We start from the raw sequence: 24,014 nt of genomic DNA, 5'->3' as shown, positions 1-24,014 counted from the left end.
AATGCCGATGCCGGTGCGACGGACCACTCCTGCAGTATCTGCGGTAAGGCCCTCTCGTCGGCCTCCTCTCTGGACAGACACATGCTGGTCCACAGTGGAGAGAGACCCTACAAGTGCAACAACTGTGGACAGACCTTCACCACCAACGGCAACATGCACAGGTATGAATGATGCACGCGCACGCACGCACACACACACACACACACACACACACACACATATTCACGTGTACTGCACATAAAAATACATACGCACGCACACACACACACACACACACATATTCACATGTACTGCACATAAAAACACACATGCACACACATATTCACATGTACTGTACATAAACATGCACGCACGGCACATATTTGTTCACATATACCAGTGGTCTTCAACCCTTCTCATATCAAGGCCCATTATTCATTGGGCATTTGAGCCATCTCACCATTGGTGAGATTTAGCCTCTCGGATCCAAAACTACCAATATTTTATCGTTGTTGGATAAGATTGTAAAATCTTTTATTTTTATTTTTATGACCTCTTTTTTTAGGTGTCAATTTATGCGCTCAAGAGTTAAAGATCTATAAGGGTCCATTTTGGTTATAACTCGCCATCATTTATCTGGGGACCACCTGGAACCTCCTGGTCCCCGGACCACTGGCTGAGAACCACTGACATATACTGTACATGAGCACACACACACACACACACACACACACACACACACACGTCCGTGCTACAGGGACTATTGAATGTAATGGGGATGACTGGCCATCACTGATAAGGTGCATGCGTGTGTGCGTGCGTGCGTGTGCGCGGGGCTCGGTCTTGCAGTCTGGGGGTTATACAGGAAGTGGGAAGATGACTTTGACCCACCCCCCCATCCCTCCCTCTAATCAACACACACACACACACACACACACACACACACACTGTGTGTGTGTGTGTGTTCAACATGCTTGACTGGTGGCTGGGTTAAACGCTAACTTCCTCTCTCTCTCTCTCTCTCTCTCAGTGTGGGTCAGGGTGTGTTGTGTGTGTATATAAAATCCAGCTTCTATCCTCTCTCTCTCTCTCTCTCTCTCTCTCTCTCTCTTTCTCTTTTCTCTTTCTCTCTCTCTCTCTCTCTCTCTCTCTCTCGCTCTGTTTGAGCAACTTTTCCTTTGTCTACCCCCCTCCCCCCCTCTATGTGATGGCATGAGGAGGTGTGGGTCGGGAGGAATGAGTGTAGGCAGCTGGGTTGGCAGAGAGAGGGAGGGGGGGGGGGGGGGGGGTCAGAGAGAGAATGATTGAGGGATGACAAAGACAGATGCTTTGTTGATGTGATGACAATGACTTCATTGACTCGTCTGATATTATGATGATGCTGAAAGTTATGATGATGCTGAATAGTTGATGACAACAATAACAGCAATACTGTGTTATGATCTCCATCTTACAACACACTGGAGAAGATGGGGGGGGGCAAGAGGCCATATAAGAATGAGATGGGTGAGAAGAGGAGGAGGGGGAGGGATGGAAAGAGAGAGGCAGTGTGTGCAGGGAATCCATTTTTGAGAGAGAGACAGAGACCTGAGAGAGAGAGACTGAGAGAGAGAGAGAGAGAGAGGGAGAGGGAGAGAAATAAGGAAAAATAAAGTAGAGAGAGAGAGAGATAAATAAGGAAAAATAAAGTAGAGAAGGACAAGATGAGAGAGAGGGAGAGAGGGAGAGGGGGAGGGAGAGAGGGAGAGAGGGAGAGAGAGAGAGAGAGAGAGAGAGAGAGGGAGAGGGGGAGAGGGGGAGAGGGGGAGAGGGAGAGAGAGGGGGAGGGAGTGAGAAATAAGGAAAAATAAAGTAGAGAAGGACGAGATGAGAGAGAGAGAGAGAGAGAGAGAGGGGGGAGGGAGAGAGAGAGAGAGAGAGAGGAGATAGAGAGGGGAGGGAAGGGAGAGAGGGGGAGGGAAGTGAGAAATAAGGAAAAATAAAGTAGAGAAGGACGAGATGAGAGAGAGAGAGAGAGAGGGGGGAGGGAGAGAGAGAGAGAGAGGGAGATAGAGAGGGGAGGGAGAGGAGGGGAGGGAGTGAGAAATAAGGAAAAATAAAGTAGAGAAGGACGAGATGAGAGAGTGAGAGAGAGAGAGAGAGAGAGAGAAGGCTGTGTTGTTGGGGCCCTGGTTGCCATGGCGAGGCATCCCATTAGCCTATTATGGGCTGGGAGCTGGATCCTAAGCTGTGATTGGCTGAGAGGCTGCTGCCTGATCGCACTGCAGAGAGATGGACAGAGTGAGAGAGGAAGAGAAATGTTTCTTCCTTCCTTTACTACTTTCCTCCAGTCTTTTCAGACAGACGGGCTCATAATGAAAATACGACCTTGAATACAAAGACAGACAGGTGGACAGAAAGACAGACAGGCTGAGAGAGAGAGGTGGACAGACAGACAGACAGACAGACAGACAGACAGACAGACAGACAGACAGGCTGAGAGAGAGAGAGAGAGAGAGAGAGAGAGAGAGAGAGGGAGACAGGAACAATGTCCTTGCTGTGACTTTCACTGACACCTCTCTGGCTTCCTACTGTGACACTGATGAGTGTGACTCCACCCTGTGGCTGGGTAGAGAACTGCGTGCAGAGAGAGAGAGAGAAAGGTGGGGGGGGGGTGGGGGGGGTTTGGGTTAGGAGCAGGAGAGGAGGACAGTTCACACAACCTGTTGGATCATCCTGCTTGTTTGTTGAGCAGCCACGTGAAGTGAAGTGAGTGTTTCATGGTGTCACCCTGCCCCCCCCCCCCCCCCCCGCAGATGTGGCCACCAGGGGGTGCTAAAAGCACCACAGAATCTATTGCACACAGCTGAGTTTCCTTGTTATGGCCTGTGTCCCAATTGAAGATGAGTGCTGGGTAATTAAAAAAGCACCATCTTCATCACGTTGTGCTGTCTCTAATAAAGGTTTTTTGCAGAGACGGTGTGGTGTGCAGGTATGTTTCTCTATCGTTACAGAGAGTCAGTCAGGAGTCAGGACCCCTTATAGACGTGCAAGCTGTTGCATGAGGGTGTTTAATTATAACTCATACCCTCCATTGCTCTCCTCTCCTTTCCTCTGCTCTCCTCCCCTTCCCTCTCGGGCCACTGTAAACTGACACCTGAGACACACACACACACACACACACACACACACACACACACACACACACACACACACACACACACACACACACACACATCTTGATGGGTGTCGCTACTTGATTTAAGAGGTCTGTGTGTGTGTGTTTGAGGATACAGGAGCTTGCTAAATATCTCAAAAACATAACTTCAGACACGCACACACACACACACACACACACACACACACACACACACAACTCTTAAATCAGGCAGTGACGTTTGGCCTTTTGGTCACCACAGCTGAGGGAGAGAAAAGCGCAAGAAAGAGCAAAGGAGAAAGGAGGGGAGGGGATGAGAGGAGGGGAGGGTGGAGGAGTGGAAGGAAGAGGAGAGGGCAGGAGAGGAGGGGAGGGGAGGGCAGGAGGGGAGAGGAGGGGGAGGAGAGGAGGGGAGGACAGGACGAGATTGGTGAGAGAGGAGAGAGGAGGGGAACTGTCAGAGAGAGGAGAGAATGAGAAGAGGTTGGGTGGCGTTGAGGAGGCTCAATAAGAGGGGAGGAGGTGAAGGAGGCTCTGTGCATAGCTGTAGTTATGAGAGGAGGAGGAGGAGGAGGTGAAGTTGTAGTTATGACTTTCCAGAAGGTCACATATACTCGTGTCCTAACGTCTTATCTCCGTGTTTTGACTTTTTTTATGTTTATTCGCCAAATTAGTGTTCTACTTCAGTGGTTTTCAGGACGACCATTTGATGACATGTCTGTAGCCTCTCAGACCCAAGACTTTTGGGTTATTTTGTGTTTCGTTGGATATGATTTTGTCTAATCTGGGGCCATTTGGTTACCAACTCTCCATTATTTAGCTGGAGACCACCTGGAAGCCCTCAAGGACCACTGGTTGAATACCATTGTCCTAGTGCATCGTACTACTACAGTATCTCATACAAGTTTAAACAAATAACAGATCTACAAGCTCAAAACATGCCACATCGCACCTATTTCCCGATTATTATTTTTTGTTATCAAATGTTTTTTATTTTAGACGAAGAGTGAAAGCCCAATAGTATAATTTGAAGTTTGGCAACGAGAGACCGCCATCAGCTCTGGCCCGCTGTAACAAGGAAAGTTTGAGACGTGGGCGTTTCCTATACCACACAAATTTAGATATCTATTTCCCGATTATTGTTTATATTTATGAGTTGTAATCCTGATAAAAATAACAGTTTTGGACAGCGACGATAAAATAAAAGTTACCGGTTCGAAATCCCCGCTGAGCCAATCACACGAGGCGACGGGGATACACCTTCTGCAAACTGACCTCGGCGTCTCGATAGCCAGAAAACTACTCGACAATCTCTGAATGCTATATAGAGTCTGTCTGGAACTACACCTCCTGAATGCTATATAGTCTGGAACTACACCTCCTGAATGCTATATAGTCTGGAACTACACCTCCTGAATGCTATATAGAGTCTGGAACTACACCTCCTGAATGCTATATAGAGTCTGGAACTACACCTCCTGAATGCTATATAGAGTCTGGAACTACACCTCCTGAATGCTATATAGAGTCTGGAACTACACCTCCTGAATGCTATATAGAGTCTGGAACTACACCTCCTGAATGCTATATAGAGTCTGGAACTACACCTCCTGAATGCTATATAGAGTCTGGAACTACACCTCCTGAATGTTATATAGAGTCTGGAACTACACCTCCTGAGTGCTATATAGAGTCTGGAACTACACCTCCTGAGTGCTATATAGAGTCTGGAACTACACCTCCTGAGTGCTATATAGAGTCTGGAACTACACCTCCTGAATGCTATATAGAGTCTGGAACTACACCTCCTGAATGCTATATAGAGTCTGGAACTACACCTCCTGAATGCTATATAGAGTCTGGAACTACACCTCCTGAATGTTATATAGAGTCTGGAACTACACCTCCTGAGTGCTATATAGAGTCTGGAACTACACCTCCTGAATGTTATATAGAGTCTGGAACTACACCTCCAGTCCCGAAATCCAACTTATCTGTTTGTCATTTCCGTTCACAAAAATATATTTTAAAATTATAATCGCTTATTATTTTTTATTTCTGCTATGCAGCAAACTTTAGATGCGTAGATGCTTTCTATTTATCTTGGGATATATTTGCACGACTGACTGTAAAGAGTAAAGACGAAACAGAAGTGTGGAGGAGGCTTCACTTCCGCTTTATATCCTACTCGTGATCAGAGCTTCCGTTGCTCCAGGCCGTTGATCAGAGCTTCCGTTGCTCCAGGCCGTTGATCAGAGCTTCCGTTGCTCCAGACCGTAGATCAGAGCTTCCGTTGCTCCAGACCGTAGATCAGAGCTTCCGTTGCTCCAGACCGTAGATCAGAACTTCCGTTGCTCCAGACCGTAGATCAGAACTTCCGTTGCTCCAGACCGTAGATCAGAACTTCCGTTGCTCCAGACCGTAGATCAGAGCTTCCGTTGCTCCAGACCGTAGATCAGAGCTTCCGTTGCTCCAGGCCGTTGATCAGAGCTTCCGTTGCTCCAGACCGTAGATCAGAGCTTCCGTTGCTCCAGACCGTAGATCAGAGCTTCCGTTGCTCCAGACCGTAGCACAGAGAGAGAGAGAAACAGTCTGGCCACGCAAGACTTAAGTGTACAGTGATGGAGATGATGACTTCCTGCCCTGACCTCATCACTTCCTGGGCTCTCCCTCCCTCCCATATAAGGAAGTCTGCCTGCAGTGCCGGCTGGATAATCACACACACAGTCTAGATTGCGTGTGTATGTGTGTGTGTGTGTGTTTGTGTGTGTGTGCGCGCGAGAGAGTGAGTGCATGTACATGTGTGTGGTTGTTTTGACTAGACATCATTACAGGGAGTGTGCACGTGACTTGAGTGTGTCATGCATATTGTGTGTGTGTGTGTGTGTGTGTGTGTGTGTGTGTGTGTGTGTGCGCGAGCGCGTGCCTCAATTGTGCCTCCTCTATTCCGAGCTTGCCGATCTGCTACTTTTGATAGTTTAGTGTGGTGCTGTAGTATGATAAAGTATTAGGGCATTAGAAACGATATACTCTTATCATTCTCTCTAAAGGTAATTGTCTCTGAGTTCTCAATCTAAAGGTTTTACTAATCTCTCTCTCTCTCTCTCTCTCTCTCTCTCTCTCTCTCTCTCTCCCTCTCTCCATGCAGACACATGAAGATTCACGAGAAGGACCCCAATACTGTGTGTCTCGCCTTCACCCCCCCCTCCCCAACCAAGCGACGGCGTCCGTCCGCGAAGAGACGTCTGGAGGAGGAGAAAGAGGAACCGCCCAGCAAGAAGGTCAATACACACACAGGCACGCACGCACGCACACACTGTCAACCAATACAATGACTTACTGTTTGTCTAGTTCGGTCACAATTAGTACAATCGGCCTGATTGCAATTATTTGAGATGGATCGTAATTTTGCTGAATTATCGGAGTCGTTTCCATTCATCTTCATTTGGTGGTTCTTAAACGTTTTCATGTCAATGGACCCTCAAGTGATGTATGTGTATTTGGTCGCGGACACCCATCCCTTCCAATACTTTCAAGATGATGATTTTTTATATATATGTTTTTTTTTAATGTTCAACTTGTGTGTAGGTGGTTCCAGAGGAGGTCGTGGTAGAGGAGACTCCCGTGCCGAAGGTCATAGAAGAATATGTCCGCTGTCCAATCTGCTTCCAGAGCTGCACCAGCAGACATGACCTGGACACACACATGGACACGCACCCCGACACCACACTGAGGTACAGACATGACCTGGACACACACATGGACACGCACCCCGACACCACACTGAGGTACAGACATGACCTGGACACACACATGGACACGCACCCCGACACCACACTGAGGTACAGACATGACCTGGACACACACCCCGACACCACACTGAGGTACAGACATGACCTGGACACACACCCCGACACCACACTGAGGTACAGACATGACCTGGAGACACACCCCGACACCCCGATATATATATATAAAATAAAGGCCACTAAAAACATTTTAAAAGGTATCAATAATGCAATGTAGAAAACATAAATAGATGGACTTTGGAGTAAGAGGTCTCTCTTACTGAGGCGGCAGTAATTGGAGGTTATTAGCAGTCACAGAGAGAGAGAGAGAGAGAGGGGAAAGGAAGCTAAATAGAAATATTAGTACTTTTGACTCCACCCAAACATGCACAAACATATGAATTAACTTCACACTACTGGCTCAGAGTATGAAACGTTGTGCCGTGTTCACAGTTGTCGTAACGGCATTTCTGACATGATTTCTTTTATTATAATTTTTATCCCACAATTTTGTAACCCATATTATGTGTCAATTATCTAATGTGATCCTGGGCTCTACACACCCTCCACCAACCTAGTCCCCATATATGGGGGACAAGGGGAGAGCAACGGACTTGAACTCATGCTTCCTTCATGCTTGAGTGTCCAAGTTGCTCCTTTACACCTGACAGGGGGGAGTTTCCCTGGTTGGACGTATATAGCGCGTGGAAGGAACACGTTATTCCAACCAGTTCCTTTCCCCTCCATCAGGCGCCCCGGCTGGCCAGGGGGAGGCAGTTTAGAGACCAGGATTACTGCATGTTTTTTGTGAGGGTATCTCTACCCTAGGGGACACGGGGAGAACAAACGGCAAACTCCACACAGAGGCCCTTTCGCCAACCCCCGCCTCGGGTATGGGGCTGGGCACTGTGAAATGCACTTTTTAACACTTGGGTATTTACTTTGTTCACCCTGGAGGACACTGCTGAGAGGGTGAGAGAGGAGGAGGAGGAGGAGGAGAACGAAAGAGAGAGGGAGCGAAAAAGGAGGAGGGGGAGGGGGGGGGGGGGGGTCAATAAATCACTAAATAGAGGGAGAGAGAGAGATGGAGGGTTTAGGCTGCGCTCGGCTGGCCCCCGTTGCCCCGACGACTAAACCCCACCTACCCAGACGGTATCCATGGTGGCACAACTCTACTACTAAAAACTACAATAGCTCCTCCTCCGCACGTTGCGCGCACACACACACACACCAAGTTGTCAAGCCACAGGATGATGAGACGAGAGGAGAGGAGAGGAGAGGATGAGTGAGTTGAGAAATTATGAACCAAGATGGAGGGACAGAAGAGAGAGAGGAAGAGAGGAAAAGATGAGATGGAGAGGAGAGAGAATGGATCAAGGACTGTCTAAAGAGGACAAGAAGCGAAGACCGTAAGGGTGCTGCCATGTTGCTCACATGGTGCTCCATGGAAGGAAAAAAACATGCGCAGTTGCAGACCAAGGAAGCTGAACGCGGAAGTGTTGGCTGCATATAGCCCATTGCGCATGTTTCTTTCCTTCCATGGAGCACCATGGCGGCGCCCTTGCGGTCTTCGCTTCCCGTCCTCTTTATACAGTCCTTGGAATGGATGAGGAAGGAGAGAGACGATACTGTGTGTGTGTGTGTGTGTGTGTGTGTGTGTGTGTGTGTGTGTGTGTGTGTGTGTGTGTGTGTGTTAAGGCTGTACCCTAGCCCTTATTTTAGGACTCGAACTTCGGCAGGAATTTTCGAGTGAACATTCGGACCATTTGTTTCTAATGAATTAAAAAAATAACCGTCTGGATCAGAGCGTCTGAGTTTCTGTAGCAGTTTTCTGGAGGGTGGGGGAGCAGTCGGTTTGGGGGAGTTCCCGGCGGCTGCGCGTCGCTTCCTCCTCTGACAGAGGGGAAGCGAGTAAGCGACGCCGTCAGAAGCCCCCTCGCTCAGGAAGGCCCCCTCACTCAGACACACAACGTGTGTTGTTGCGACAATAACATACAGCCTACCGGTATGTAAGAGGAATATAAACACAAGACCGTGGCGCAAAACTTCATATTTACCCTGCTCTAATGCAACAAAAGTGTGTTCTTACATCCTCCATTTCACGATTTCAGCACTCGTGACTCGAGGGCAGCGCAACACAGCGCAGCGAGAGAGAGAGAGAGAGAGAGAGAGAGAGAACTAACCTTTTTCTCAAATTGTGCGATCGTGCTGGTGTGTGTGTGTGTGTGTGTGTGTGTGTGTGTGTGTGTGTGTGTGTGTGTGTGTGTGTGTGTTTGTTGCTGATTGGCTGCAGGCCCATCACCAAATGAATGTGCACAGGGGATTTTGGAGAGGGACAGCACAACAAGGAGATAGACATAACTTCTGACAGGAATGCACTAGAAACTTACTTTTTTTGACATGCTCATATCACATTCTCGCCGAGATATATTTTCGAGTTAATAAAAAAGGAAAAAAAACTATAATATTTATTTTTATTAATTAAATAAAAAAAACGAATGGTTCAAAGTTCAAACCCATTAATTAAGATTCGAGTGCCAACCCTAACGAGCGAACATTCGAACATTGAATGTTTGGGGACAGCCTTAGTGTGTGTGTGTGTGTGTGTGTGTGTGTGTGTGTGTGTGTGTGTGTGTGTGTGTGTGTGTGTGCGTGCGCACGCACGTGCGACCCCACTCTCATGCACCTCAAAGAATCCTCTGACAAGGTGTCTGAAGGATTACACACACACACACACACACACACACACACACACACACACACACACACACACACACACACACACACACAGAGGATGCTGATAAGAGAGTGTGACTGTGGCAGACATTGAGCAGCTGTCCCTCTCAACGCTTAACGAGCACAGGACCAGCAGTTACTGGGGTTATCGGCGCGCACACACACACACACACACACACACACACACACACACACACACACACACACACAGACAGAGAAATGGCACCCTCTAGTGTCTTCACACAGTACAACACAGTTTTCATGTTGTTAAATGTTGCCACTCTAATCCAACCCCTCTCTCTCTCTCTCTCTCTCTCTCTCTCTCTCTCTCTCCCCCCCTCCAGGTGTGACCTGTGTTGCGTGTCGTTTCGGACCCACCGCGGCCTGTTGCGTCACAACGCGGCGGTACATAAGCTCCTCCCCCAGGACCCAATGGGACGTCCTTTCATCCAGAACAATCCCTCCATTCCCAACGGTTTCAACGACCTCGCCTTCATCGACTTCTCTTGCAACAAGTTCGCTCATATTGCACAGGTAGGCATTAGTACAGTATAGTCATTGAGTCATTGATGGATTGAAATATTTAGGGACTACCGATCCCCAAGTACATCTAAAAAGTCCAGAACTAAATACAAAACAACAGGTGGTAGCTGATGGGTTTAGAGTTATTTTATTTACTATGCAAAGCTAACTCGTTCCTTCACATAATGACACCCTCCATCTCTCTCTTTCTCTCTCCCTCTATCTCTCTCTCTCCCTCCATCTCCCTCTCTCCATGTCTGTCTCCCTCCTTCTCTCTCTCCCTCTCTCCCTCCCTCTCTCCATCTGCCCCTCTCTCTCCCCCTCTCTCCATCTCTCCCCCTCCCTCTCTCCATCTGCCCCTCTCTCCCTCCCTCTCTCCATCTGCCCCTCTCTCTCCCCCTCTCTCCATCTCTCCCCCTCCCTCTCTCCATCTGCCCCTCTCTCCCTCCCTCTCTCCATCTGCCCCTCTCCCTCCCTCTCTCTCTCTCCATCTATCCCTCCCTCTCCCCCTCTCCCTCCCTCTCTCCCTCTCTCTCCCCCTCCCTCCCTCCTTCCGTCCGTCCAGGTGTGGTGTGAGACCAACCTGCGGCGGTGTGTGAGTCGCTTCCATCGTTTCGTGTGCGAGGGCTGTGACAAGGCCTTCCCGCTGCAGTCTGCTCTGGACCTGCACACGGCCGTGGCCCACAGCGAGCGCCCTGCGGGGGGCGCTGCTGCTGCTGGCGGAGAGCGCTCTGCGGGGGGCGCTGCTGCTGCTGCTGCCGGAGAGAGAGCTGCAGAGAAGCTGCTAGTGACGCCAGCGGCGAAACAGGACGTCCCGCCCCCGCAGCAGTTCAGCTTCCTGGAGTCGCTGGGCCTCCAGCACGTGTCCAAGGTGAGCTTTTTGGAAGCCAAATGTTTTCACTGGCATGCAGAGTTTTTAGTTTTTATTGATAATAAGAAACGGCGTGGGCTCCAGTAGCTCGCTATACTCGATGATGATGTATTGACCCACATGACGTCATAGCCCCAGTAGCCAATGAAAACGGGGCGGGAATAAAGAACGGAAATATGCTTGCTACTCAAGCCCATAATAACTTGAACTTAACCCATTTTGAGCGGGGACCCTTTTTGGTGGTTACATACATTGTTATAATTTAGCTATTGAAAAAAATAGCAGATCTACAAGCTCATAGCGCGCCACTCGGTGGCGCGCTATGAGCTTGTAGATCTGCTATTTATTTATTTTATCGTTAAAATGTGCCTCAAATCTTTCCGAAAATGTTCATGATTTAGAAAACTTATTTTTTTCAATTTCGACGTCGGGCCTGAATGGGTTAATATAATATATATTGCAGGTTTACAGAGGGGAAATATACTATGTCTGTCTGTCTGTCTGTCTGTCTGTCTGTCTGCCTGTCTGACTGTCTGCCTGCCTGCCTGCCTGCCTGCCTGCCTGCCTGTCTGCCTGCCTGTCTGTCTCTCCGTCCGTCCGTCCTATCCTTCCTAACATGTCCTCGTCGTGTGCAGGTGAAGCTGGGTCCATCCGAGGACCAGATCCGACAGGCGCAGCTGGACAGCATCAAGGTGATCCACGTGGAGCCGTCGTCCGGCGCCTTCCCCCAGGAGCCCGCCTCGGCCTACCTCAGCCTGGGCCTGGGGGTCGGGGTGGGAGGCCTGGGGGTGCTGGGAGGCCTGGGAGGCCTCAGCCTGGGCCTCCCCATCATGGAGGTAGGCCTGGCACAACTGTTATTACACAATCTAAGCCTTTGTTGATTTTTTTTTGCATGATTGGTCAATCGTTTTCCATGTTGAAAAATGTTTCAAACTTTTTCAAGCATTTAAAAAAAAAATAGCAGAATTAATTAAATGTGTCAGTGATTTCTTGGTATACAGTATTTAAGTTCTGCCCTGTGCAATTTGTCATAATGAAGCCTTAAAGGCAAACGGAAGGGGCACCCGGTGGCCTAGCGGTCCAGGTACATCATGCCACATATAGGCTCTGGCCTGACACTGTCGCGTGTTCGAGTCCCGTTCATGACGACCTTTGCTGCGTGTCTCTCTCTCTCCCTATTTCCTGTCAATCTTCACTTGATATTATCAATAGAGCCAGAAAAGCAACAAAAAAAAGAAGGCAAATGGAAACACAAATTGTAACGTTCCGATGTTCAATGCAAGAATAATCAAATCGCCCAGGCGGTGGCGTAACCGTCTGGGCACCCGACTGGTAATCCAGTCTGGCAGTGTGCCGCGGGTTCGACTCCCGAGCCCGACACGGCCTTTACTGCATGTCTTCCCCCCATCTCTCTCCCGTTTCCTGTCGGCCTACTGTCTGTCCCTTTAAAAAACCAATAAAAAAGGCGTAAGCCGCAAAGAAAATATATAAAAAAAAAAGAATAATCATGTTTTTTGTGAGGGTCAACTTTACGTTGTGATTTTCTCTCGCCAGCCCTACATGGAGGCCTCGGTGTCGTCCGGCGCCGCGGGCACCCTGCAGGGCCTGTCTCAGCGGGACGCCCTCAGCCTGCTGTCCCTGCAGCCCTTCCAGGCCAGCTTCCTGGTGCACCCCGACGGGGGCGCCAGCTCCGCGTCCTCGGGGGTCAAACCCGGCGAGGGAGGAGGAGGAGGAGGAGGAGGAGGAGGAGCCGGGCTCATGGAGCTGGCCGACATCCAGCAGATCCTCAAGGTGGCGGCGGCGGGCGCGCCCAATCAGATGGGGCTGCTGCCGCCGCTGGCCAAGGCCCCGGGCTGCTACGCCGCCGCGGGCGTCGGAGGTCATGGTGAGAGAGAGAATTAAGTTCACTCGCCTTGTAACCCTAAGGTATATACAGGGGGATTGTTCCTTTAACTGTGTTGGCGGGCTGAGGCTGGGACGAGGAGTATTATGGGATATCTTGTGTTTACTTTGTGTTCTGGTGTGTAGTGAAGCGGTCGCATTATTGAGAGGAAGAGAGATATTACTTTGTTGTTCACTACGGAGGTTGGATACAGAATTAGAACCCTGGCTGATCACGTTTGTCCTTTTTGAATTATTATTTTGTTCATTAAATCACCAGTTCTGCATCACGGACTCCTTTTCCTTGACATCATAGCAAGAAAGCATAAGGATTATTGCGGAGAGTAGAGACACGGTGGTTATAGCCTGATCGACTGATTTCATGTCATTTGGATTTGGGGGCCATATTTTTTAGCCATTGCTATACACCCCTTATCCCTAAACTTCTTTTGCCCTTTTTTACTATTTTGGAAAAACATTTTTGAGTAGTTCTAATCGCCGATCTACAAGCTCACAATGTGTCGATGCAGATCGGATAGTTGAACAATTTTTAAATGTATTCAAAAGAGTAAAATAATAATAATAATCATACTATAATTCAGTCAATGTCTGTGTGTGTGTGTGTGTGTGTGTGTGTCTGTCTGTCTGTCTGTCTGTCTGTGTGTGTGTGTGTGTGTGTGTGTGTGTGTGTGTGTCTGTGTGTCTGTGTGTCTGTGTGTCTGTGTGTCTGTGTGTCTGTCTGTCTGTCTGTCTGTCTGTCTGTCTGTCTGTCTGTCTGTCTGTCTGTCTGTGTGTGTGTGTGTCACAAACACCGCCACATCTCCACACTGCCTGCACCAAATCACTCCCACTTTTCACACATAATTTACCATAATAATATGGAGGTCTTCACGAAGCCCTTTTTTCGATTTGACACATTAATGATTAATAATGAATTTATTAGTGAATTAAAAATGCGAAAACGCACCCAGGGCGCAGTACTGCGCCCGTCTCACAACGGGTAAGGGCTAGTTTAGACAATTTAGACAAAATATCTAACGCTTCCCCTCCCCTCTGTTCTCCCCAGGTCAAGTTCAGAGTCAGAAGTCGATGCCCCCGCTGAAACCCAAACCTCCGCTGACCCCTCGCTCCAGCCTGACCGCCTCCACCCCTCCCCCCCTCCAGAGCTCCCAGCTGGCCTCGCTGGGCTGCATCAGCCCCAGTCTGCCCCCGCCCACCCCCTCCTCCCTCTTCAAGATCCCCTCCTCCTCTTCCTCCTCCTCCTCCTCCTCGTCCTCCTCCTCCTCCGTCAGCGGGGGGGGTCAGATGGAGGCGGAGTGCACGGGCGACGTCGCCCACACGCCCTCGTCCGGCTCGCCGTCCGCGCAGGAAGAGGCGGGGCTCGGCGGCGGGAAGAAGCCGCCGGCGGGCAGCAAGGGAGGTGTCAGCGCCAACGGCGGCTCGGCCAAGGGCTCGTTCCCGTGCCGCTTCTGCGAGCAGGTGTTCCCGTTCTCCGGCGTGCTGCAGGCGCACATGCGTTTCCACCTGGGCGTGCTGCCGCACCAGTGCAACATCTGCGACTACGTGGCGCCCGACAAGGCCACGCTCATCCGCCACCTGCGCACGCACAGCGGCGAGCGGCCTTACGTGTGCCGCGTCTGCCACTACCCGTTCACCGTCAAGGCCAACTGCGAGCGCCACCTGCGCAAGAAGCACGCCAAGACGTCGCGCAAGGAGATCGAGAAGAACATCAAGTACGTGACGTCGGCGGCGACGCTGGGCGGCGGCGGCATCACGCCGGACGGCCCGCCGGAGGGCGGCACGGCGGCCGGCTGCGAGACGGTCTGCCGCTTCTGCGGCGACGACCTGAAGACCTACCGCGCGCTGCAGATCCACCTGCGCACGCACAACGGCTGCCAGAGGAAACCCTTCGAGTGCCGGCGGTGCGGCGCGGCCTTCCTCGCCAAGCGCAACTGCATCCACCACCTGCTGAAGCAGCACCCGGAGGTCCAGGAGAAGGAGATCGAGGAGCACATTGCCACGCTGCTGCCGGCCTCCGCCGCCACTGCTGGCTCCGCCCCCGCCGCCATCACCGTGGCTACCGCCGCCACCTCCGCCATCGTCGTCCCCGTGGCCTTGGCGACCTCGGCTCGCTCCGGCCCGGCCGGCCTGCCGCTGGTGAACGGTCTGAGCGCCGCTCAGAGCCTCCTCCGTCATCACCACCATCACCACATCAAGGTGGAGGAGAGCCTGCAGGTCTACTCCGTAGTGGACCAACTGGACCAGCCGCTGGACTTCTCCGCCAAGGGGCGGAGGGTGGGAGGAGGAGGAGTGCAGGGCGCCTTGTTGCCCGGGGTCAAAGTGGAGCAGCTCTCCCCACCGGGGTTCCAGTGCCTGGACCCGGACCAGCCCATAGACCTGTCCATCCCCAGCAAGAGGCAAAGGAGGGAGGCAGCAGGACCCACGGTGGGGAACGGGGAGAGGGAGATAAAGATAATGGGGAGTGGGGAGAGGGAGATAAAGATGATGGGGAGTGGGGAGAGGGAGATAAAGATGATGGGGAGTGGGGAGAGGGAGATAAAGAAGGAGCCGGGGAGTGCCATCAGCACTGAAACACCACCACCACCACCAACACCACAACCACCACAACCACAACCACAACCACCACCACCACAACAACAACAACAACAACAACAACAACAGCAGCAGCAGCAACAACAACATCATCATGGCCTGGGTTTGACTAAAGTCCTGCAGGTGGAGGAGAGGAACGCCTCCATCCTGCCCCCGCTGCACCCACACCCTCAGCCCGGCTGCTACCAGCTTCCCCCCGCATCCACCTCCTCCACGCCAGCGTGCCTCTCTGGCCTCAACAACCCCGCCCGAGCCCTGCGGCTCAAACCGCTGCTCCCTAAACCCGTCTCCTCCTCCTCGGCCTCCTCTTCCATCGTCTCCTCCTGCTCCTCTTCCTCGTCCTTGTCCTCCTCGCTGAAGGAGCTGCCTCCCCTGGCCTCCATCGCTCAGATCATCCACTCGGTCTCCGGAGCTCCGGAGCTGCTGAAGAGAGAGGCCGGCTCGCTGGACGGGAAGGCCCAGGGAGGGCTCACTTCCTCCCAGGCGGACTCGGCTGTCCCGGACGCGGCCGGTCCCACCGTGGCCAGCTCAGAGATCCAGACTGAAAGCACTGCAAAGAGACCTGCCAGGTGGGTTGAGTGGATTCCATTCATTAGAACATGAATAATAGACACTAGTGTCTTCAGATTATGTGTGGCGTGTCTATATTGTAATCGACTAGAAGTTCTAGAAATACCCGTATGTGTGTCTCGGGGGATTGTATATTCTAAAGCAGAATTCCATTAGAAAGGCGCCCTAGTATAGAGCGTCGCAGTCCCGCCCCCTTGAGAGACCCGGAAAATAAATCCCTGTTCATTTTCCTCATAGACTTTTCAGAAAGTATTTATTTAAAGACGTTTACACCACGGACAAAGCCAACTCTTGGCGTGACAAATGACAACAAACAATGTTTTGTTTTTGTTGTTTTTCTTCTTTGTAATTATTTGTTTGGTCCAAAATATTGTGTTTGTCACGACTCGAGTTGGCTTCGTACGACGCTTAAAAGGTCTTTAAATAAATACTTTTTGAAATGTCTATGGGGAAAAATGCATTGGGAATTATTTCCTCTGCCTGGCGTCGTCATGAAAGGGGGCGGGACTGCGACGCTCTATACATACAAGTTCTTGTTATATCATGTATTACCTATAAAACATCAGAACAACGTCAGAAACGGGCCTGTGAAATAACCATCCCACCTCGGTCGGGTCAAACAGAAAGCGCTCCAGGAAGAGGGCGAGGGCCGCCAAGGAGAAGGCGGGCGTGGCCAACCACAACACAGGAAGTGGAATAGACCTGGAGTCGAGCGGAGAGTTCGCCAGCGTGGAGAGGATGCTGGCGACCACCGACGCCAACAAGTTCAGCACCTACCTCCAGACCGGAGCCGCAGACCTGGCAACCAAGAGAAGTAAGTTCACCACCTACCTCCAGACCGGACCCGCTGACCTGGCAACCAAGAGATGTAAAGGCCTATTCATAGTCTGGATTTTCGGTGGTGAGCTGACCACCGTGACCACCGCGACTACCGTGACCACCGCTGACCACCGCGAAATAACGTTGAGCGGTGGTGAGTAAAAACAGAGAGAAGGGCTGGAGCAGTGGCGGTGGTTTGCTATTCACCGCGGCTCATGTCGTCATGTTGTAGTTCGGTAGTCACCTCACCACCGAAAATCCAGACTATGTATGAGCCTTTAGAGAGAGAGAGAGAGAGAGACAGATGGTAGAGCGCTATAGATGGACAGATACTGTAGACGGGGACGATGCATGCTAAATTGGAAGTGAGGAGACGGTATGAGTAGAGGAACCAGCTCCGTGGCCTTGTGGTTAGAGTGTCCGCCCTGAGACTGGGAGGTCGGGGGTTCGATCCCCGGCCGGGTCATACCAAAGACTGGGACACTGGGACCCAGTGCCTCCCTGCTTGACACTCATCATCAAGGGTTGGATTGGGGTGTAAGTCCCTGCGACATACTAGCGTCATGTCCAGGGGTACATCAAGCTGCCTCACGCTACAGAAACAGGAGATAGGCTCCTGGCCCTATGGGCCTCATGGCTACAGAAACAGGAGATAGGCTCCTGGCCCTATGGGCCTCATGGCTACAGAAACAGGAGATAGGCTCCTGGCCCTATGGGCCTCATGGCTACAGAAACAGGAGATAGGCTCCTGCCCCTATGGGCCTCATGGCTACAGAAACAGGAGATAGGCTCCTGCCCCTATGGGCCTCATGGCTACAGAAACAGGAGATAGGCTCCTGCCCCCTATGGGCCTCATGGCTACAGAAACAGGAGATAGGCTCCTGCCCCTATGGGCCTCATGGCTACAGAAACAGGAGATAGGCTCCTGCCCCTATGGGCCTCATGGCTACAGAAACAGGAGATAGGCTCCTGCCCCTATGGGCCTCATGGCTACAGAAACAGGAGATAGGCTCCTGCCCTATGGGCCTCATGGCTACAGAAACAGGAGATAGGCTCCTGCCCTATGGGCCTCATGGCTACAGAAACAGGAGATAGGCTCCTGCCCCTATGGGCCTCATGGCTACAGAAACAGGAGATAGGCTCCTGCCCCCTATGGGCCTCATGGCTACAGAAACAGGACATAGGCTCCTGCCCCTATGGGCCTCTATGGGCTCTGCAAGGCTTACTTACTTATGACTAGAGGAATGGACTTGTGCATAAATAGGTCAAAAGATTGATTTAGAGATAGATGCAGACATAGCTACACATCCACACAGACACCCATAGACCCCACAGCGCCAGTGCTCTGACAGTGTGTGTGTGTGTGTGTGTGTGTGTCCGTGCCGTCCCGTTCCAGACCCCGACAGACACGGAGGCGTAGAAGAGTCGGGGGGGACTGGGGAGGAGGGTAAGCCCACCGTGTTGATGCCTCAGTCCAAAGGCAAGAAGAACGCGTACTCCAACTCTGTGCAGAAAATGACCTGTCCCTTCTGTCCCCGAGTCTTCCCCTGGGCCAGCTCGCTGCAGAGGCACATGCTGACGCACACTGGTGAGAACACACACACACACACACACACACACACACATACGAGCACACACGTTATATTATATTATATTATATATATATTGGGCGGCAGTGGCTCATGGGTAGAGTGGGCCGGTAGAACTGCCCCGGACGTAAACCGTGAGGTTCTCAGTTGGATCCCGAGAGCTCCCCCAGAGTTTAGCGTCCTTTGAGCGATACTCTGAAGTCCCTCGTTGCTCCCGATGAGCAGGTCGGTGCCGTGCATGGTTTCGTCCACCATCGGTGTGTGTGTGTGTGTGTGTGTGTGTGTGTGTGTGTGTGAATGGGTGAATGTAATGCACAATCTATTGGCTTTGGATAAAAGCGCTATATAAATGCACCATTTGCCACACGCGAGAACACGCACACGCACACACACACACACACACACACACACACACACACACACACACACACACACACGCACGGTTTACCTGGAACCCCAAAAATGTCTGCCCTTTTCCGTTGAAGCACCAACGGTTCCAAGAATCTAGAACGGAACCAAAAATATATTTTGGTGGAAAAGGGGCCTCAATCAATACGTTTGATGTACGTGTTCACCATGCTTAATATAATGTAAGCCGCTCTGGATCATGCTCAATAGTAAATTGTAACCCCTCTCTTCCTCTCTCTCTCTCCCCCTCTCTCTCCCCCTGCCCCCCCACAGGTCAGAAGCCGTTCCCCTGTCCTAACTGCGATGCCTTCTTCTCCACCAAGTCCAACTGTGAGCGCCACCTGCTGAGGAAGCACGGCGTTACAAACCGCTCCATGAGACGCAACGGCTCCCTGAAGAAGGACGGAGACGAGGGATCTCATGACAGCGGAGGTGTGTGTGCGTGCGTGTGTGTGTGTGTGCGTGCGCATGTGCGTGCATGCGTGCGCACATGCTTGTAGATCATAAAGTGAATGGCAAATCGAGTGGCAAAGTGAGTTTAATGTCGTTTAACGTTGTTTCACTTAGTAAGAGACCACACCTTCGCTCAAGTTCAACCATTTATTGGAAGATAAATTGAATGATGAAATGGGGGGAGGAGGGGAGGAGGGGAACCCGGGATGGGTGAGACACAGGATGGGGGTGTAGTCTCGGGTATGCGCGCTCGGAGAGCGGGCGTCTCTGCTCCGGAACTGCCCGGGTTCCTGAAAGAGAAGGAGACAAGTGTGATTATTGAGGTGGAGGTAGAAGGGGTGGATGGAGGGATTGTACTGGACCACGTAGGCAGTGAGAACGGGAAGATGTCGGCGCACGGGTGTATTTATACTGTGGTGATTGTGGCAGGATTGGCCAGGTGATAACGAAAGGCAGGTGGGTTTCATAAGGAGGGGATTGATTGATAAGGAGGGGGGAGTGGTTAAGGTCAAGCGGAAGGAGGCCTCTTCTCCCGAAACTACGTTGTATAAATACAACTTCCCTTAATGCAATCAAATAGTTTAGTAGTTTTTTGACACTCAATTAGGTGTTCTTTCTAGCCTTGACAGCCCGTACATCCAAACAGAAAAGTCCTGTCTGATTGCATTAAACGACATTAAACTCACTTTATGCATGATGTATGCATGCCATTCTGTTTAGAAACATCATTCACCCTAGTATAAACGTATGAAAAGCATGACCCACTGCTGTACTGAACTTGACCGGTGTATATGGTGTTACGTGTCACAGACAGCCAGTCAGACACGGAGCAGACTACCCCAGAGGCCGTGGACCTGAGCGGTTCCACAGAGTCCAGATCCACTCCGGACCAACTCCGGGCCGCGTCTTCCTCAGACCTGCCCAGGGCGTCTCATGGCGGCCGAGTCACCCGGTCGAGCCCCGGCTCCAGGCGCAGCCAAGGTCAGCGGAGAGTTGTGTCAGGGAAATGTATACATTTAATAATCAAAGTGCTTAACCAGATTCTACTAAATGTCTTCTAAATCCTTTTCTGAAAAAAACGTATCCGTGGTGCAAAACCTCAGGATCCACAGAATTATCTGTATTTGGTATTAAATACAAGGCTTAAAGTTCTTAGCCCTGGGGACGGATTTTTAATGAGATCAGTGCAGATTTAGTTTCAGTCTTGGGATTTCTTTCGGGGCTTTAAATGTTCCAGGTCACAAATGCGCGATGTCAGGGACCATGTGGTCAAGATTCAATTTTGTTTCAGTGCACTAAAAAAACAGACATACAAAAAGACCCATATTCACATCACATATTCAGAACAAGATACAAAAGTACAAACATCATATGAGGGGGACCGATAAATAAGAAGAAGGCAAAACGTTACAGTTCATGTTGAATAAACGCGTCAACGTGTGTGTGTTGTGCTTGTAGGACCCAGTCCTGCTCCCAGCTTCACCGATGAGTCGGGAACAGACTCGTCAGGGAACATGGACCACCTGGCAGAGAACAAAGCAGCTCAGCCGCCACAGAACAACTGCAAGGTGAAGCGTGTTTCCCAGTCCATACTGAACTATTATTCATTCATCACATCCAGTGGATATCTTTTTTTTTTTTATGTGTTTTTATTCCACGCAATGTTTTGTGTTTACACCAACACTCTAAATTGTCCATTCATTGTCAGTCAATGGGATTGCATGTTTGTGTGTGTAGGACAAGGTTTGTGTTAGCACATACACCAAAAGTTGGACATAGGGTAGTATATTGTTTAGACCAAGTGGTTCCCAAACTTTTTAGCTTGGGACCCAAAACTGACATTAGACGTTTGCCCCGCGAACTAAACAAATGGCAGATCTACAAGCTCACAATGCGAGGCGCTGTCTCTCTGTGTTTACCTTGTTTAAATGCATCTGATGTGTGTGTTTACTTTGTTTAATTGTTTAAATGCCTAAATTGTGAATTGCTTAGATGGACGCTGACGAGGACGACGAAGACTCTCAGAGCAACAAGAGCCTGGACCTCAACTTCGCCAGCAAGCTCATCGATTTCACCTCCTCCTTCACCTTCTCCTCCTCCACCCCAGCGCCCACCTGCTCCGCCGCGGACCAGCGACCCCTCCACGCCTCCTCGGCCCTTCCTCCCCCACCCCCCCCGGCAGCGCAGAGTGCGGCGGAGGAGAAGAAGAAGCCCCCGGCTCTCATCTCCACCCCCGGCGGCGGCATGAAGCCTGCGCCCGAGTACAGACACGTCTGCCGCGTGTGCAAGAAGAGCTTCCGTTACGCCACCACCCTGGCTCGCCACGAGAGGGCGCACCTGAGCGAGGAGACGGCGGTGCCCGCGCTGCTGCTGCCGTCGCCTGCCGCGGCAGCGACATCGCCAGCCGCGGGCGACGAGGAGGAGGCGAGCGAGAGAGCGGAAGAAAGGAACGCGGCGTCGAAGGACGATGAGAACAAAGCGGCCGGAGCGAGCGACGCGGAGGAGCAGGAGCACGAGGACACGGAGAGAGAGGCAAGGCGAGGGGAGAGCGAGGGAGGGGAGAGCGGGGAGTCGGGGGACGAGGAGGAGGAGGAAGAGGAGGAGGAGGAGGAGGAGGAGGACAAGGAGAGGAGCGACGAGGAGGGAGGAGCATCGGAACCAAAGAAGGAGGAGGGAGGCGAGGGAGGAGACAGCCGCGTGGACAAGAGGAAGAAGATCTGCAACGTGTGCGGCAAGCGGTTCTGGTCCATGCAGGATCTGACCCGACACATGCGCTCACACACTGGTAAGGCGCGCACACACACACACACACAGTTCACACTTCAACATGTCTCTCGTTCAAAATATGAAGCGAAATATACACACTGTATATATATATATATACATATGTATATGTAATCTTAGCGGGGTAAGCAAGCACAAATATGTCTCACAGTTTCTGTCTGGAACGGAAGGGGGGGGGTGCTTTACAGAGTAAAAGCGGCCATATCTTCCCAGCACCCCAAGCTTCTATTTTGAAAGAAAAGCTATTTAAAATATTGTCTATATACATACATTCATGAATCCACTTGCTGACCGGCTGCCGTTATTGAGCAATGTTTTTTTAGGGGGATATATATGTGACCTCACCATTAACATCCTATATAAGACTATAATTGTGTGTTTTCCTGTAGACGAGTGTCCGTACCAGTGTTGTTTTCGTCGACTTAAACTAAGACGAAAAATGTTCGTCGACTACCTTTTTCCACTGAAGAAAACTAAATAGAAACTAAATTAAAACTAAGCTATGATGACTAAAACTAAGACTAAATATACTGACAATTTCGTCAACAAATAAAACCTAGACTAAAATGTTAGGAAGGGACTAGTGGACAAGAGATCCAGTAAAAGTAATTTTACACTTGGTTGCATGCTGAAAATAGCAGATCTACAAGCTCGTAGATCGGATATTTTCAGCAAGTGTAAAAACAGTCCTTACGACGGCATCAATGCCCACCAAAATACATTTATAGTCGACTAAAACTAGACTAACACTATCACATTCCAGGTGACTAAAATGTGACTAAAACTATTCAAAAGACTATGACTAAAACTAAAATAAAAATTTGCTGCCAAAAACAACACTGTTCCGACTCCGTACCAGTGACGAACATGTAATCGTGTGTTTTCCTGTATAGGCGAGCGTCCGTACCAGTGACGAACATGTAATCGTGTGTTTTCCTGTATAGGCGAGCGTCCGTACCAGTGACGAACATGTAATCGTGTGTTTTCCTGTATAGGCGAGCGTCCGTACCAGTGCCAGACATGCGAGCGGACCTTCACTCTGAAGCACAGCCTGGTGCGTCACCAAAGGATCCACCTGAAGCCCCGTGGGGACCCCGGCGCCTCCTCCTTCGCCCCGTCCTCCACCGGCTGCCAGGACGACGGAGGCAGCGAGGACGGAGACCTCTCCTGCACCCCCACCTCCACCTGCCCCCCCTCAGGGGACGAGAGCGAAGGAGGTGGAGAAGGCAAGGAGCTGGATGAGGGAGAGGAGGAGGAGGAGGAGGAGGAAGAGGAAGAGGAGGACAACGACCAGGAGTCCAGTAAAGAAGCGGTAACAAGCAATAAGCCCCAGCCTTCAGTTGACCGATCGCAGCCGTCGTCTGGTTCCGGTTCTGTGGAGGCCGCCGGTCCGGAATGCTCCGCGGCGGAGGTGGGCGGCGCCTCGGGACCTGGGTCCGAGTCGACGCCCGAGGGTTCCTCGTTCGGCTCGGAGAGTCCTCCGGAACGCCTCTCCGACGATCCGGCCGAGCCGACGGAGAGCGACGCCGCTTCCCACAAAGCAACAGCGACCGAGACTCCTGGCGAACGGCAAGCCAGCGATGCCACGGCCGCTGGACCCTCGTCATCCAAAGAGCCCTCGTCCTCACCTTCCCACTCTTCCTCCAGCCCGGGACGGGCTCCGCTGGCCTCTGTCCCCACGGAGGGCTTCATCCAGGGGTTGCTGGAGATCCACGCCCAGCCCCCCAAGTTGGAGCACATTCTGCCCGGTGGAGAGCCCCCTCTGGTGGGGGTGGAGTGAAGGGAGGAGCCCCCTGTTCTCCACTGGATCTAAACCAATGTCACCTTAGTGCCATAAGATGAATAAAAGACAGCAGACGATGATG

The 24,014-nt window shown here is 51.2% G+C and overlaps 1 protein-coding gene across 1 annotated transcript in view; it reads left to right on the top strand.

Moving 5' to 3' along the window:
* Positions 1-24,014, top strand: part of LOC310867593 (ras-responsive element-binding protein 1-like) — a gene marked incomplete at its 5' end in the record, with an annotated part of 44,609 nt that overhangs the window by 16,299 nt on the left and 4,296 nt on the right. Inside the window, 15 exons of the mRNA XM_083777708.1 lie at positions 2-161; positions 6,264-6,396; positions 6,704-6,849; positions 9,984-10,173; positions 10,727-11,032; positions 11,668-11,868; positions 12,587-12,917; positions 13,980-16,095; positions 16,720-16,910; positions 18,312-18,503; positions 19,186-19,344; positions 20,176-20,346; positions 20,824-20,933; positions 21,358-22,150; positions 23,145-24,014. The exon at positions 23,145-24,014 is cut by the window's right edge and continues 4,296 nt beyond it. Of these exons, the coding sequence (XP_083633834.1) occupies positions 2-161; positions 6,264-6,396; positions 6,704-6,849; positions 9,984-10,173; positions 10,727-11,032; positions 11,668-11,868; positions 12,587-12,917; positions 13,980-16,095; positions 16,720-16,910; positions 18,312-18,503; positions 19,186-19,344; positions 20,176-20,346; positions 20,824-20,933; positions 21,358-22,150; positions 23,145-23,929 (5,984 nt within the window). The 3' untranslated portion in view covers positions 23,930-24,014. The remainder of the gene's footprint in view (position 1; positions 162-6,263; positions 6,397-6,703; positions 6,850-9,983; positions 10,174-10,726; positions 11,033-11,667; positions 11,869-12,586; positions 12,918-13,979; positions 16,096-16,719; positions 16,911-18,311; positions 18,504-19,185; positions 19,345-20,175; positions 20,347-20,823; positions 20,934-21,357; positions 22,151-23,144) is intronic.

This window comes from Protomyctophum parallelum (assembly GCF_964188405.1).
Source record: "Protomyctophum parallelum genome assembly, chromosome: 12".
Classification (NCBI taxonomy): Eukaryota; Metazoa; Chordata; class Actinopteri; order Myctophiformes; family Myctophidae; genus Protomyctophum; species Protomyctophum parallelum.
The sequence above is the reverse complement of the archived record's forward strand: the minus strand, read 5'-3'. Positions and strand labels throughout refer to the sequence as shown.